The 14107-nt window shown below is 48.3% G+C and overlaps 1 protein-coding gene across 2 annotated transcripts in view; it reads left to right on the forward strand.

The window, feature by feature from the left end:
- The window catches only part of Gcat (Glycine C-acetyltransferase), a 238625-nt gene extending 226399 nt beyond the window's left edge, over positions 1-12226 (forward strand). Inside the window, exon 11 of one of the 2 annotated variants that reach the window (XM_084595840.1) lies at positions 11556-12226. In XM_084595840.1, coding sequence (XP_084451966.1) covers positions 11556-11632 — 77 coding nt within the window. In that variant the 3' untranslated portion in view covers positions 11633-12226. The remainder of the gene's footprint in view (positions 1-11555) is intronic. The other variant, XM_084595841.1, reaches the window with a different exon arrangement.
- Positions 12227-14107: the final 1881 nt, after the last annotated feature.

Consider the following 14107-nt stretch of genomic DNA (forward strand, 5'->3'; position numbering starts at 1 on the left):
AATGACATCGTCGTGAAGCATCTCTTTCACTTGGCGGAGACACTCGGTAAGGTGACTGCCTGAGAGGTGGCACGGTATCATCCGTAATAATGCGACGCTTGGCGAGATCGGTTCTGCCAACACGTGAAGAGTTGGAGAAGGTCGCCCGATAGCGCTGGAGGAGCTGGTTCACTTGGCGATGCTGCAGTTGAGAAAGCGCAGGGTTATTGTCGAAGTGTAAATCGGTGGTAGGCCTCTCCATCTCGGTCAATGACAGCGTCGAAGTCCAGAGGCTTTTCTAACATGCGTGATACTGCAAATATGGGCCACTACAGTTCCAATGCTTAAATGCTGGTGCTCACCGCCAAAATTTGTGAGTAGGACATCTGCTTTGCCGTCTTCGAGGCAAACGACTCCTCTGGCTACAGCAAGACTGCGTTCGAAAAGCAAGATCTGTTTGCTGTCCACCACACCTTCAAAGTTTCGCAGTGTATTCGCAGCCACAGACGTCATCACACTGGAACGGGGCGGAATAGTGACATGATCATCAAGGATGTGCAGTGCTGTCGGTCGTTCTGAAGCACTGTGTATTGCGTTCTCAGTCGACAAGGTCACTGACTTTGTCTGCAGGTCGATAACGGCTCCATTCTCTGCTAAGAAATCCATGCCAAGGATGACGTCGCGGAAACACTGGACAAGTACGACGAAGCTTGCCAAGTACGTTTCTTCTTGCACTGTTACCCTAGAAGTGCAGGTACCGGTCGGCGTTATCAAGTGGCCTCCGGCAGTACGAATTTGTGGGCCTGTCCAGGGTGTAGTCACCTTTTTCAGAGTGGCGGCGAAAGGCCCACTCATCACAGAATAATCGGCGCCGGTATCCACGAGCGCTGTCACGTTGGTTCCATCCACTGAAATGTTCAGGTCGGCGGTTACGGCTGTGGTGTTGCCGGAACGTCACGGTGTCCGGTCACGGCTGCGGTGTGGTACTAGCTGATTTCGTGTCGTCGGAGAACTGGAGTGCTGAGGCAGCGGATCATTGTGGGGCGCGTCGTGTCGTCGTGAAATGGAGTGACCATCTGGTTGCAGCGGTGCAGGAGCTTGAGAATTTCGTCGATGAGCAACCTTCCCTCCAAAGGTTGCCACTTCTAGTTTTCCCGATGGGGGCTAGGGGAGCGGACCCGCGTCAGGCCGGCATTACCACATGTGTGTGAGGAGTATTGGCGCGGTGAAGGCGACCGCGAGTAGTCATGGGGCGTTACGGATGCTTCAGCCAAGTATGCGTCAATGGCGGGGGGCCGTTCACCACACTGCGGCTTTCGCGCGTCGGCGCTAAATCCTGGCAGACCCATTCGTCGGTAATAGCAATCGCGGAACAGGTGACCAGCTCCGCCACAGTGGAAGCACAGCGGGCGATTATCGCGAGTGCGCCAGACGTCGCTTTTGCGTGGACGCACTTGAGAAATTCGAGCAGGAGGTGCTTGACGAGTATATGCAGGGGCTACTTGGTGCTGACTGGGAGGTGGACAGGCACGACAAGTGAATGCGGCGTAGGTCATGGCCTGTGGTGGCATTGTCGGGAGTGGCTCGGGTGGATTGAGTGCCTGGTTGACCTGTTCCCGAACCATCTGAGAAAGGCTGGATACTTGAGGGGGTGCTGCCGTCGAAAATAGTTTTTGCAGCTCCTCTCGTACGACGGCACGTATGGTCTCGCAAAGCACGTCAGTGCTACCAGTGTCGGCGATGGCGGCAGCAATAGGGATGGACGGCTGCTCGTAGTGCTTAGATCGCATCTCTAGCGCCTTCTCAATGGTAGTGGCCTCGGATACAAATTCCCCGGTGGTCTTGAGGGGACATCGCACTAATCCAACGAAGATCTGTTCCTTAATTTCCATCATGAGATAGCGAAGTTTTTTTTCTTCGGACATGTTTGGATCAGCGCGACGGAATAGCCTCGTCATGACCTCGAAGTAAACGAGGACGCTCTCGTTAGGGGGCTGAACTCTCGTCTGTAGGAGCAGCTTGGCGTGCGAAAAATGGTGGTGAAAGCTTGTAGGAACTGGTCCTTGAAGAACTCCACGTTGTGATAGTAGTCTCATGATTTTCAAACCATGTACAAGCTGCACTGTCGAGCGAAAAAAATACATGCTGCAGTTTCTGGTCGTTGCCCCAGCGATTGTACTGGGCTACTCGCTCAAATTTATCTGCCAGTCTTCCGGGTCGTCACCGGGAAAGGCTTGGAAGATGGGTATCTCCCGCGGCTGCTGCAACACGAAGGAGGGGGCAGTAGTATCTACCTACGTCATTATGGGTGGTTGTGTTGTCTCCGAAGGTGGTGCTGGAGAAGATGGCGGCGACCTCGCAGTACGAGAAAATTGTAGAGGTGCGAATTCGGGATCAAGACCTTGAAGCCGTCGGCTACTCTGATGGGTAGGCGTAATCTCGATGGTAGAAGATCCCTGAGGGCTGGAGTCTCGGCTGGTTGGAGGTGTTCGGATCATGGGTTGTGTTACCCAGCAGTTCCACCGGATGTCACGGTGTGAAGTCTGATCAGAAGCCACCGCGGGATACAGGAGTCACAGAACTCGCAGTGCGGCAGGAAACTAGCAGGCCCGCTTCAACAGAAGAACTTCGGTTTCTTCGCCTCGAGGAGACGAACTTCGGTTTCTCCGCCTCAAGGAGGCACACGCTCGCGATTAGCGCAGAGAATGCACCGTGTCAATATCAGCATTTTTAGTCTCAATAAACTTATGGTACATCTTATTTCTTATCTTAATTTTCCCATATAACGCTTTAATGATCTTGGTTTTCTAAACTTCTTACTTTCCACTTTTTTTTCTTTCAACAGAAATGCTTTGTCATAATATGCAAGAAATTTGTGTATGAAGCTTTCATTTACCTCGTTTACATTGTTCATCTCATATATAGTATACTGGAAGCACTCCCTATTAGTGGTTTAAATTTATCTAGGGATTTTTCATTAATATTGTTACGACGTTTATTTAGACAGATCTTAGGCTGCGCTAGAGAATAGCACACAAGAGCGGGGCAGAACCAGCTTCCTCCTCTTCTGCTTATCCCGCCAAACCTCATCTTCCTTCAATAAGGACCGCGGGAAGTGCGTGACACTGCCCCCTTCGCAGACGATGCCCGCCGGGCGAGTCAAGGTTCGTCATGTTGATAGAAGGGCTTCATGCGGGCCACGTGGACTACTTGAGTCTTCCGAGAACGACGCCCTTGGGTGGTCACGCGAGAGACTACAAAGTTTACTGCGCTGAGGCATTCCAATACAACGAAAGGGCCAGTATAGTGGTGCAACAGTTTCTGGCACAAGCCGCGCTTACGCAACGGCGTCCAAAGCCACACCAAGTCACCAAGGACATAATTAACATCTTGATGACGCTTGTCGTAGTGTTGCTTGTAGTGTTCCTGGGAGGCTAGAGTGCAAAGCCTAGCAAGTCGACGAGCTTCTTCAGCCAAAGAGAGAGTATGCGCTAGTGAAGTTTCAGCAGGGAGTGAGAAAGGCAGAAACGTGTCCAAAGTGCTTCGTGGAGGTCGTGCATAGAGAAGAAAAAACGGACTGTAGCCTGTCGTTTCGTGCTTAGCAGTTTTAAATGCGTATGTTATAAACGGAAGGACTTCATCCCAGTTTTTGTGGCGGGAGTCAACATACATTGCGAGCATATTGCTAAGCGTCCGATTGGTGCGTTCGGTAAGACCGTTTGTTTGTGGGTGGTAAGGAGTTGAATGGCAAAAATGGGATGAGCAGAGGCGAAGAAGTTCTTCTACAACTTCTGCCGTAAACTGTCGGCCACGATCGCTTATTAACACACAAGGAGGCCCATATCGAAGAATGATGGACCGTAGGAGGAACGCCGAGACATCAGAAGCAGTGGCTGACGGTATAGCAGCAGTTTCACAGTACCGCGTAAGGTAGTCTACGCACACTATGACCCAGCGGTTTCCGTTGGAGGAACGGGGAAACGGTCCTAGAAGATCAATTCCCGCCTGTTCGAATGGGGTTCGTGGTGGCGTTATAGGCTGAAGATGACCCGGCGGTGAGCAGGTTGGGTGCTTGAAACGCTGGCACTGGAGGCAGCTGGCCACATAACGTTGAGTAGTTTGACGCATCTTCGGCCAATAAAAACGTTCCTTAGTCCTGTGCAATGTCCTTGCGAAACCCAAGTGTCCAGCTTGTGGCATCGAACCCAAGTGTCCAGCTGTGGCATCGTCGTGCATTACCCGAAGAACCTGACACCTAAGACTTGTAGGAACTACCAGAAGAAGCCGCTCACCTACTGACGAGTAGTTCTTCCTGTATAGTACACCGTCACGAATGCAGAATGAGGTCGTAGGGTTCCGGGATTTTGCTGCCTCAAAAAGCGGCGCCAACTCGTTGTCGTGCTGCTGCGCAATCTTGAATTCACCAACATCAGAGAAACTTGTAGAGATAGCAGATATATATTCATCCAAGACCTCATTGTCGCAATCAGTAGTTTCAAGTGGCAACCGTGACAAGCAGTCAGCATCACCGTGCTTACGACCACTCTTAAAAGACACGGTAAAATTGAATTCTTGAAGGCGCAAAGCCCACCGCGCAAGGCGTCCACAGGGGTCATGAAGGTTTACAAGCCAACATAACGAACGATGGTCCGTCACAATTTTAAATGCACATCCATAAAGATATGACCTAAACCGTTGCACACCGAATACAACAGCTAAGCATTCCTGTTCAGTTACTGTGTAATTACGCTCAGCCTTGCTCAAAGAACGGCTTGCATACGCAACGACATGTTCATCGCCATTGTGGCGCTGTATGAGCACAGCACCAATTCCAACTGCGCTGGCGTCAGTGTGAAGTTCTGTTGGAGCTGATGGACAGAAGTGGTGTAGTACTGGTCCTGATGTCAAAATAAACTTTAACTGGCGAAAGGCGGAGTCACAATCGGCAGTCCACTTGAAAGGCACATCTTTTTTCAGATGACAAGTAAGGGGATATGCTAGATCAGCAAACTTCGGAACAAAACGCCGAAAATAGGAGAAAAAACTCCCGAGCTGTTTTAACGATTTCGGCGGTTTAAAACAGGTGACAGCTTCGATCTTTTTCGGATCAGGCCTGATTCCATCCTTGTCTTTGAGATGTCCAAGTACCACAGTCTGGCGTTCTCCAAAACGACATTTCTTGGAATTGAGTACCAGACCAGCTTTCTCAATACACTCCAAGACAACCTCTAATCGACTGTTGTGTTCATGAAAAGTTTTCCCGAATATCACTACATCGTCCAAATAACACATACAAATCTGCCACTTCAGCCCGCGCAAAACTGTATCCATGAATCTTTCGAACGTGGCTGGAGCGTTACATAATCCAAACGGCATCACATTAAATTCATACAGCCCGTCTGGGGTGATGAATGCCGTCTTTTCTTTATCTTCCGGGTGCATGGGGATCTGCCAATAGCCTGATCGCAGGTCAACTGAGGAAAAAGAGGAGACGGAATGTAAGCAATCAATGGCGTCATCAATACGTGGCAGGGGATACACGTCCTTCTTGGTAACAGTATTCAGACGTCAATAATCAACACAAAATCGCCATGTGCCATCTTTCTTTTTGACTAGAATCACAGGGGCAGCCCACGGACTAGACGATTCCTGAATGATGCCCTTATGCAGCATGTCACGAACTTGTTCTTCGATTGTTTGGCGCTCTGATGGGGATACACGATAAGGCTTCTGGCGGTTTGGATCAGCAGTTCCTGTATTGATTCGGTGCTGAGTACGGGAAATGGGAATCCGTGGTGGCGAGTCCCGAGAGAAATCAAAAGCCGCAGCATGTTTCGCCCTTCTGAGCATGCAGTAGGCTGGGAATTGTCTGTGCTGAGCACGGCCACTGATTTAAAAGTGTCTTTGTCGAAGTTGGCAAGTTTTAGACCACGTGGTAATACAACAGGTTCGTTAGAGCAGTTAGTCGTCCACAAAGAAGAATGGCCATTCATGACTGAGATGATGCAGCGGGGAATCAGAATACTTTTCTTCGCGCAGTTGAGGGTGAGTGGTTCAACCACAGCCTCGAGCGCATCACTGGCACAGCTGGAACTAACAACTCGTATAAACTCTGCTGACATTGCAGGAATGACTATGTCTTCTGAAACCGAAAGCGTGCTAGGATGGGTCCGCGAATTTTCACGCAAAGCAGATTCAATTCGAGTGCTCACAGAAATGTCTCCATTGCGAAAGTCGAGAGTGGCCCCACATTGCTCCAGAAAATCGAGTCCAAGAATTACGTCATGCGTTGATCGAGTAAGTACTGCGAATTCAGTTCGGAATGTGTGGCCGGCGATAACAAGGTTCACGGAACAGACCCCAAGTGGGTTAAGCGGTTCGCCACCAACACCACATAATGTTGTCGCACTATCCCAAGCAAACATAATTTTACGACCAAGGCAGTTTTTAAAAGTGAGACTTATAATAGAAATAGTTGCACCTGTGTTCAACAACGCCATAGCACGTACACCGTCCACAAACACTTCAATTCGGTTTTTTAACATCGAAATGGGCAGAGGCATGGGTAAGCTAGAATCTTTTGCGACCTCACCTCCATCGGCCGCACTCACTAGTTTCCCGGAGGTGGCGACCGTCGTCGGGGAGAAGGGGATTGTCGTAGGCGCCGAGATGGTGGTGTCAGGCTATGGTCAGAGGCCGGTGATTCGTTTCGGTTCAGCACCATTCTGCGTTCTTGTCGGCTAGCTGTTGATCTGTACTCATTCCGGCCAGGTGTTCTTCTATATGAATCATCATTGTCAGCAGGAAGCCTTGTACGGGAGTTCACCCACTGTCGGCGATACTGCTGGTACGGACGACGGTTGCGGCAAAAGCGGGAAATGTGGCCGATCATTCCACAGGCATAACACACTGGCGGCTCACGTTCATTCGATGAATAAGGCTCATCGTCGCTTATATTAAACGTTTCATGCTCTGGATGTGGTCGACGAGGAGGACGAGAGTGCTCACTGTTGTACGCGTTGATGTTGAGAGGCTGGATGTTCGGGCGATGAGCAGCAGAGCATCGGGTGTCCGAAGGAGACGTAACAGAGGGAGCATAACAGGTAGAAGATGGGCTGTCTGACGAAGAGGTGCTCCTGTAGACGGGTCTGACGTGGCCCCCAATATCTTGATGCCTCCGAAGCTCTTCGCGGACGATCTGGCGGATTGTATCTGCCAGGCTTGTCGTTTCAGACACATCCACACTAGCGACAGTTGTCACATTAGGCAGCCGACCAAACTTCGGAATGATACGGCGTCGCTTCAAAGATTCAAAAGTGCGGCAGTGTCGTGTTACATCAGCGGTGGTCTTCAAATCCTCCTTGCAGATGAGAAAGTTGTACACATCTTGCGCTATTCCTTTGAGGAGGTGGCCCACTTTGTCTTCTTCTGTCATTCGATCATCAACTATTCTGCATAGCTTGAGGACTTCTTCTATATAAGTTGTGCAGGTCTCCCCCGGTACTTGCGCTCGCTGAGCCAGAGTCTGTTCTGCGCTCTTTTTTCGAGCATCGGCATCTCCGAATCCCGCTCTCATTTCTTCCATGAAGCGATCCCAGGTGGTAAGGGATGCTTCATGATTGTCAAACCATGTTAGTGCAGTTTCTTCAAGAAAGAATACTGCATTCGCCAGCTTGGTATTCGCATCCCAGCGGTTGTATTTGCTCACCCGATTGTAGTGGGTGAGCCAGTCATCCACGTCTTCCGATCATTCCACAGGCATAACACACTGGCGGCTCACGTTCATTCGATGAATAAGGCTCATCGTCGCTTGTATTAAACGTTTCATGCTGTGGATGTGGTCGACGAGGAGGACGAGAGTGCTCACTGTTGTACGCGTTGATGTTGAGAGGCTGGATGTTCGGGCGATGAGCAGCAGAGCATCGGGTGTCCGAAGGAGACGTAACAGAGGGAGCATAACAGGTAGAAGATGGGCTGTCTGACGAAGAGGTGCTCCTGTAGACGGGTCTGACGTGGCCCCCAATATCTTGATGCCTCCGAAGCTCTTCGCGGACGATCTGGCGGATTGTATCTGCCAGGCTTGTCGTTTCAGACACATCCACACTAGCGACAGTTGTCACATTAGGCAGCCGACCAAACTTCGGAATGATACGGCATCGCTTCAAAGATTCAAAAGTGCGGCAGTGTCGTGTTACATCAGCGGTGGTCTTCAAATCCTCCTTGCAGATGAGAAAGTTGTACACATCTTGCGCTATTCCTTTGAGGAGGTGGCCCACTTTGTCTTCTTCTGTCATTCGATCATCAACTATTCTGCATAGCTTGAGGACTTCTTCTATATAAGTTGTGCAGGTCTCCCCCGGTACTTGCGCTCGCTGAGCCAGAGTCTGTTCTGCGCTCTTTTTTCGAGCATCGGCATCTCCGAATCCCGCTCTCATTTCTTCCATGAAGCGATCCCAGGTGGTAAGGGATGCTTCATGATTGTCAAACCATGTTAGTGCAGTTTCTTCAAGAAAGAATACCGCATTCGCCAGCTTGGTATTCGCATCCCAGCGGTTGTATTTGCTCATCCGATTGTAGTGGGTGAGCCAGTCATCCACGTCTTCCGATCATTCCACAGGCATAACACACTGGCGGCTCACGTTCATTCGATGAATAAGGCTCATCGTCGCTTGTATTAAACGTTTCATGCTCTGGATGTGGTCGACGAGGAGGACGAGAGTGCTCACTGTTGTACGCGTTGATGTTGAGAGGCTGGATGTTCGGGCGATGAGCAGCAGAGCATCGGGTGTCCGAAGGAGACGTAACAGAGGGAGCATAACAGGTAGAAGATGGGCTGTCTGACGAAGAGGTGCTCCTGTAGACGGGTCTGACGTGGCCCCCAATATCTTGATGCCTCCGAAGCTCTTCGCGGACGATCTGGCGGATTGTATCTGCCAGGCTTGTCGTTTCAGACACATCCACACTAGCGACAGTTGTCACATTAGGCAGCCGACCAAACTTCGGAATGATACGGCGTCGCTTCAAAGATTCAAAAGTGCGGCAGTGTCGTGTTACATCAGCGGTGGTCTTCAAATCCTCCTTGCAGATGAGAAAGTTGTACACATCTTGCGCTATTCCTTTGAGGAGGTGGCCCACTTTGTCTTCTTCTGTCATTCGATCATCAACTATTCTGCATAGCTTGAGGACTTCTATATAAGTTGTGCAGGTCTCCCCCGGTACTTGCACTCGCTGAGCCAGAGTCTGTTCTGCGCTCTTTTTTCGAGCATCGGCATCTCCGAATCCCGCTCTCATTTCTTCCATGAAGCGATCCCAGGTGGTAAGGGATGCTTCATGATTGTCAAACCATGTTAGTGCAGTTTCTTCAAGAAAGAATACCGCATTCGCCAGCTTGGTATTCGCATCCCAGCGGTTGTATTTGCTCACCCGATTGTAGTGGGTGAGCCAGTCATCCACGTCTTCCCCAGGCTTGCCATAAAAGTGTCGGGGTTCCCGATAAGGCTGTGGGATGGTCGGTTGTGCTGCTGGCATGGGCGGCGTTGAAACATCTGCTTGCGTCATCTCCGTCCGTAGGGGGGGTAGCCCAGCAATTCTTCTGCTTCGGCGAAGTAGGAGAGGTTCCGTGGTGATCTTTAGCCCGCAAACTCCACCACACTTGTTACGACGTTTATTTAGACAGATCTTAGGCTGCGCTAGAGAATAGCACACAAGAGCGGGGCAGAACCAGCTTCCTCCTCTTCTGCTTATCCCGCCAAACCTCATCTTCCTTCAATAAGGACCGCGGGAAGTGCGTGACAATATCTTGTTAGGAAACGCCAAAATGTTTCACTTATTCATTCTAAGAGGAACAAGACAAAAAAGATGGTCACTGATGTCATTAGTCAACACACATGGTTTCAGAAACTGACACATTTGTAACGCAGATATCTAGCAAGGTAGAAGTAGTTGAAGGTATTCTTGTCGGTAAGGTTAATGCTGTTAGAACATAATACTGTTTAGTTCCCGTGAAATGCTATCAGCAGAATATGCTAACATCACCCATAAGAACAAGGGTGGAACTCAAGAATTCCAAGAACCGAAAAAAATGGAATCTGCTGCCAGCAGGTGGTCTGTATACTGCAGCAACCATAATGTGGGGCAAGGCTATGACCGAACATTCAGCATTAGACATCATGGTTGAAAAATCTTCTATTACACTGCGAGCATAACCATTTTTTACATAAATTGCAACACCACCGCCACTGCCACTGGACCTATGTAAACCATTGTAATTATGACCAGGAAGAAAAATGTGATCATCATTACAGGTCACAGTAAACAAAAGTGCATCAAAATCTACTTTCAAAGATTCCAAAAACAAATTGAGAATCTTATTCTTCATGCTATGAGCATGGATATGAATTGCAGAAAATCTAGTTTTGTCTGGGCCAAACGTCAGGTTGAAAGCATCATCATAATACTGGCATGCTGGTTCAAAGTACATGAAAAAAAGATCAGCAGCAATATATATCTCTACAGATGCACACATTATTCAGTCATCTCTAAATCAGACAGAGCAGAGATCCTCAGCACATCACCTGTCTCATTCTGGGGCTCAAATATCTTACATCCAGAGGTCCAAACATATTTCCATCCCACTTGCTTTTTGCGTGAAATAGTAGCTCCAAGCAACTTCTTGTTGGCCTGTGCAAGGTTCTCATTAACAAACACTGGCTCTTTTCCGGAAAACCCAAGTTTATCGTTTGAAATCCTTTGTTTGCTGGCTTTGTGGCTTGTCCCTTTTCACAAATCTAACCAGAATATTGGTCTCAGAATTTTGTGTCGGAACCATGTGACATGTGTCGATGTCCGCTTTAGAGACAGGCTCGTCAATTAGTTCTCCAATTTTCATCTCAACGCTGTCTGGGCTTTCATCCGAGTTTATCTCCAAGTTATTTCAGGTGGCTATATTGTTCAATGTCATCTACGTTTTACGACAGACACTTTCTGAGGTCTTCATTGCATTTGAAAATTTTTTTTTCCGAGTGCTTTTGTGCTATTTACGTTTGTCTCGTCTCACGTATCGCTACAGAACTTGATGCTATCCTGGACACCGCACAGTTCGTGCCTCATTTCTTTTAAAATGTGTAGGAAAAAAGCAGCGCACCTGCACAGGGAGCTGCTTTTTTCCTAGAATGTCGTTCCCCATCAGCCTACGCTTTTGCTTTCGTGAACTCCTTAGACAAGTTTTCACTCAAACGAGGTTCAAGCTTGGCAGCAGTGCGCGTACCATAACTCGCTTACCTGCAAAAGCAGGAAAAGTTAGGCATGCAACTGCTGCTGAACTGAAGAGCAGATGTCCGTTTTAAAGACAGCTGATAGCAGAAGTCCCACGTGGACACTGTAATGCAACTATCACTGCAGTGATGCGGTGGTGCCTGCCCGTAGGCGATGTGCCGGCCACAATCTTGTTCCACAATCGATGAGCAGCTCCATAACAATGCTACAAAAGCAGGAAAAGCTAGGTATGCACACTGCTGCCAAACTGTACCACCTCTATGAACAAGAGGTTTCATTGGGCACGGTACAAGTCTGAGCAGGTGCGACTTTCCCTTGTTGCAGGCAAGGCTCGCATCCGTGTGCAGATCTCAGCAGCGCACTCCATGGAGGACATTGACCGCACAGTGGATGCCTTTGTCATCGTGGGCAGGAAGTTTGGAGTGGTCTCATAGTGCATCTCTCCGCCAACACCTCCGAACCAGCGTGTATCGACAGACCAACTCGAGTGCACCTTGTGTTCTGGTTCACTCTTTCTATAGTCACCACTCATTGGTAAATTAAAAATAGTAAAAACTGAAGGAAAAAAATGCATAGCCGACCACAGCAAAGAAAGAAAGGTACAGTGAAAAAGGATGGAACAGAGTAGAGCTGTTTACATCACATGAGCCTGCAGGCTGCATGTAAGTGACATGTATGCCAATTAAACTTCATTTGTGGAGAACGATCTGCAGGTCGCCAATCAATTCTGTTGGCTGAAATGGATGTGCCATGAAGACAGTCCTGAGGAGGTCCTGTTTGTTATGGAAATCTCTTTAACAGCATCGTGGCAGAAGAGTGATAGAGTTGCTCTTGGCATTTTGCTTTTAAATCTTACATGTTTGTCTCTATTTGCTTTTTACTTGTGTTTACATCTAAACTCCTTACTCTGTTTTCTTTTAATTTTAATATGTTTGTCTCTCACAATTTTTCTAATAAAATAAATTTTACATTACATTTATGCTGTGCTGTATTTCTTTTTTGTACTGTTGCATGATATGTGCAGTTGTGTGAAGTGAAATGTGCCTGTCATGTACTCATTCCACTGAAGGAGCTAGCACTAGAGTGGCTTTGTGTAGGAACCCTTCGTGGTGGGCAGTGTACAAGAAGGTGTGGAGATACACATGAATCCCTCATCCTGTGCATAATTAGATCGTGTGAGCACACTGTTCAGGAAGTTTGCGAGGGGAGGGTGCATCATCCTTAGGCTTCCCTCTTTTCCTTTTGGAAACTGGAGAGTCCATTTTCCCATTTGGTGCGGAGTCGTGCACCCTTATCTTCACTAAGTGGCTGTGTGGTGCATACCAAGGTGACCGGATGTGATCTGAAATTGGATGGCTTTTTATGGGGCATCTGCTGTGTTTTTCAAAAGTACATTTTTTTATTGCATTGCTCTCAGGCAACATATCATCATCATCATCAGCCTGACTATACCCACTGCGGGGCGAAGACTTCTCCCATATTTCTCCAATTAACCCGGTTCTGTGCTAGCTGCATCTACTTGACCCCTGCAAACTTCTTAACGTCATCCGTCCACTTAACTTTCTGCCGCCCCCTGCTACGCTTCCTTTCCCTGGAATCCAGTTTGTTACCCTAAGCGACCATCGGTTATCCTCTCTTCGCACTACATGTCCTGCCCATGCCCATTTCCTCTTCTTAATTTCCACTAGAATGTCGGTAACTTGATTTATTTCTCTGACCCACTCTGCACGCTTCCTATCTCTTAATGTTACCCTTACCATTTTTCGTTCCATAGCCCTCTAGGTTGTCCTCAACTTAAGTAGAATTCTCTTGGTTAGCCTCCACGTTTCAGCCCCATAGGTGAGTACAGGTAAGATGCAAGTGTTGTATACTTTCCTCTTGAGCGATACCGGTAAGCTGCTAGTCATCGTCTGCGAGTGCTTGCCAAATGTGCTCCATCCTAATCTTATTCTTTTTATTTCCTTTTCATGGTCCGGATCTGCGGTTACTACCTGTCCTAAGTAGACATATTCGCCTACTACTTCCAGTACTTCGCTACCTAACGTAAACTGCTGTTCCTTCCCGAGGCTGTTGAGCATTACCTTAGTCTTCTGCATATTGATTTTCAAGCCTACCTTTCTACTTTTCCTGTCTAGGTCATCAAGCATTATTTGCAGTTCATCCCCCGAGTTACTTAGCAAGGCAATGTCATCAGCAAATCGCAGTTGGAGGCATGATTGTCTGCTACCAGGCGTACCACCTTGAATCCAGCTTCTTCTATGGACCTCATTACTTGCATCGTCAAGCGGTGCAGCTCCTTCCCTTTAATGGATTGGGTAAAGTAGTATCCTACTGGAAGACTGAAAAAACGTTGCACGTGCACGTCAGATTACATTTGTCGGACGGTTTTCATCCTTGTCAATTGCTTTTATCATTGTGTAATTGCTGGTATATATATATATATATATATATATATATATATATCTCACGTGTAGTGCTTTGACAGGCCCACAAAGACGAAGGCAAGAAGGTGTGTTGCGAGCTCATTTTGGAGTCCTACTTTCTCGAGGCCTCCCATTTCCACAAGCCCATGCACGGCATCTCCTTGCTTCTGGTAGCTTGCACCCTGCCTTAGCTACATTTCATCGACCACAAGGGATCCCATTTTTTCCTGCATATAGTAAAAACGCGCTGTGAGATGCAACACTAAAAGTGCATGCGTTTTAATAAGCGCCGTCGCATAAACCTCCTGAGCTTACCCGTTCGGACAAACACGCAGCTTCCTGGTGCAAATGCTGCGTGATTAATGAGGATACTACTTCTTTGCTACATGGTCCGATGTACCTTTTCAGCGTGGTGTGACCTGGAAGGGTTA

This window comes from Amblyomma maculatum, chromosome 2, assembly GCF_055883805.1.
Source record: "Amblyomma maculatum isolate TAMU_Amacu chromosome 2, ASM5588380v1, whole genome shotgun sequence".
Taxonomy (NCBI): domain Eukaryota; kingdom Metazoa; phylum Arthropoda; class Arachnida; order Ixodida; family Ixodidae; genus Amblyomma; species Amblyomma maculatum.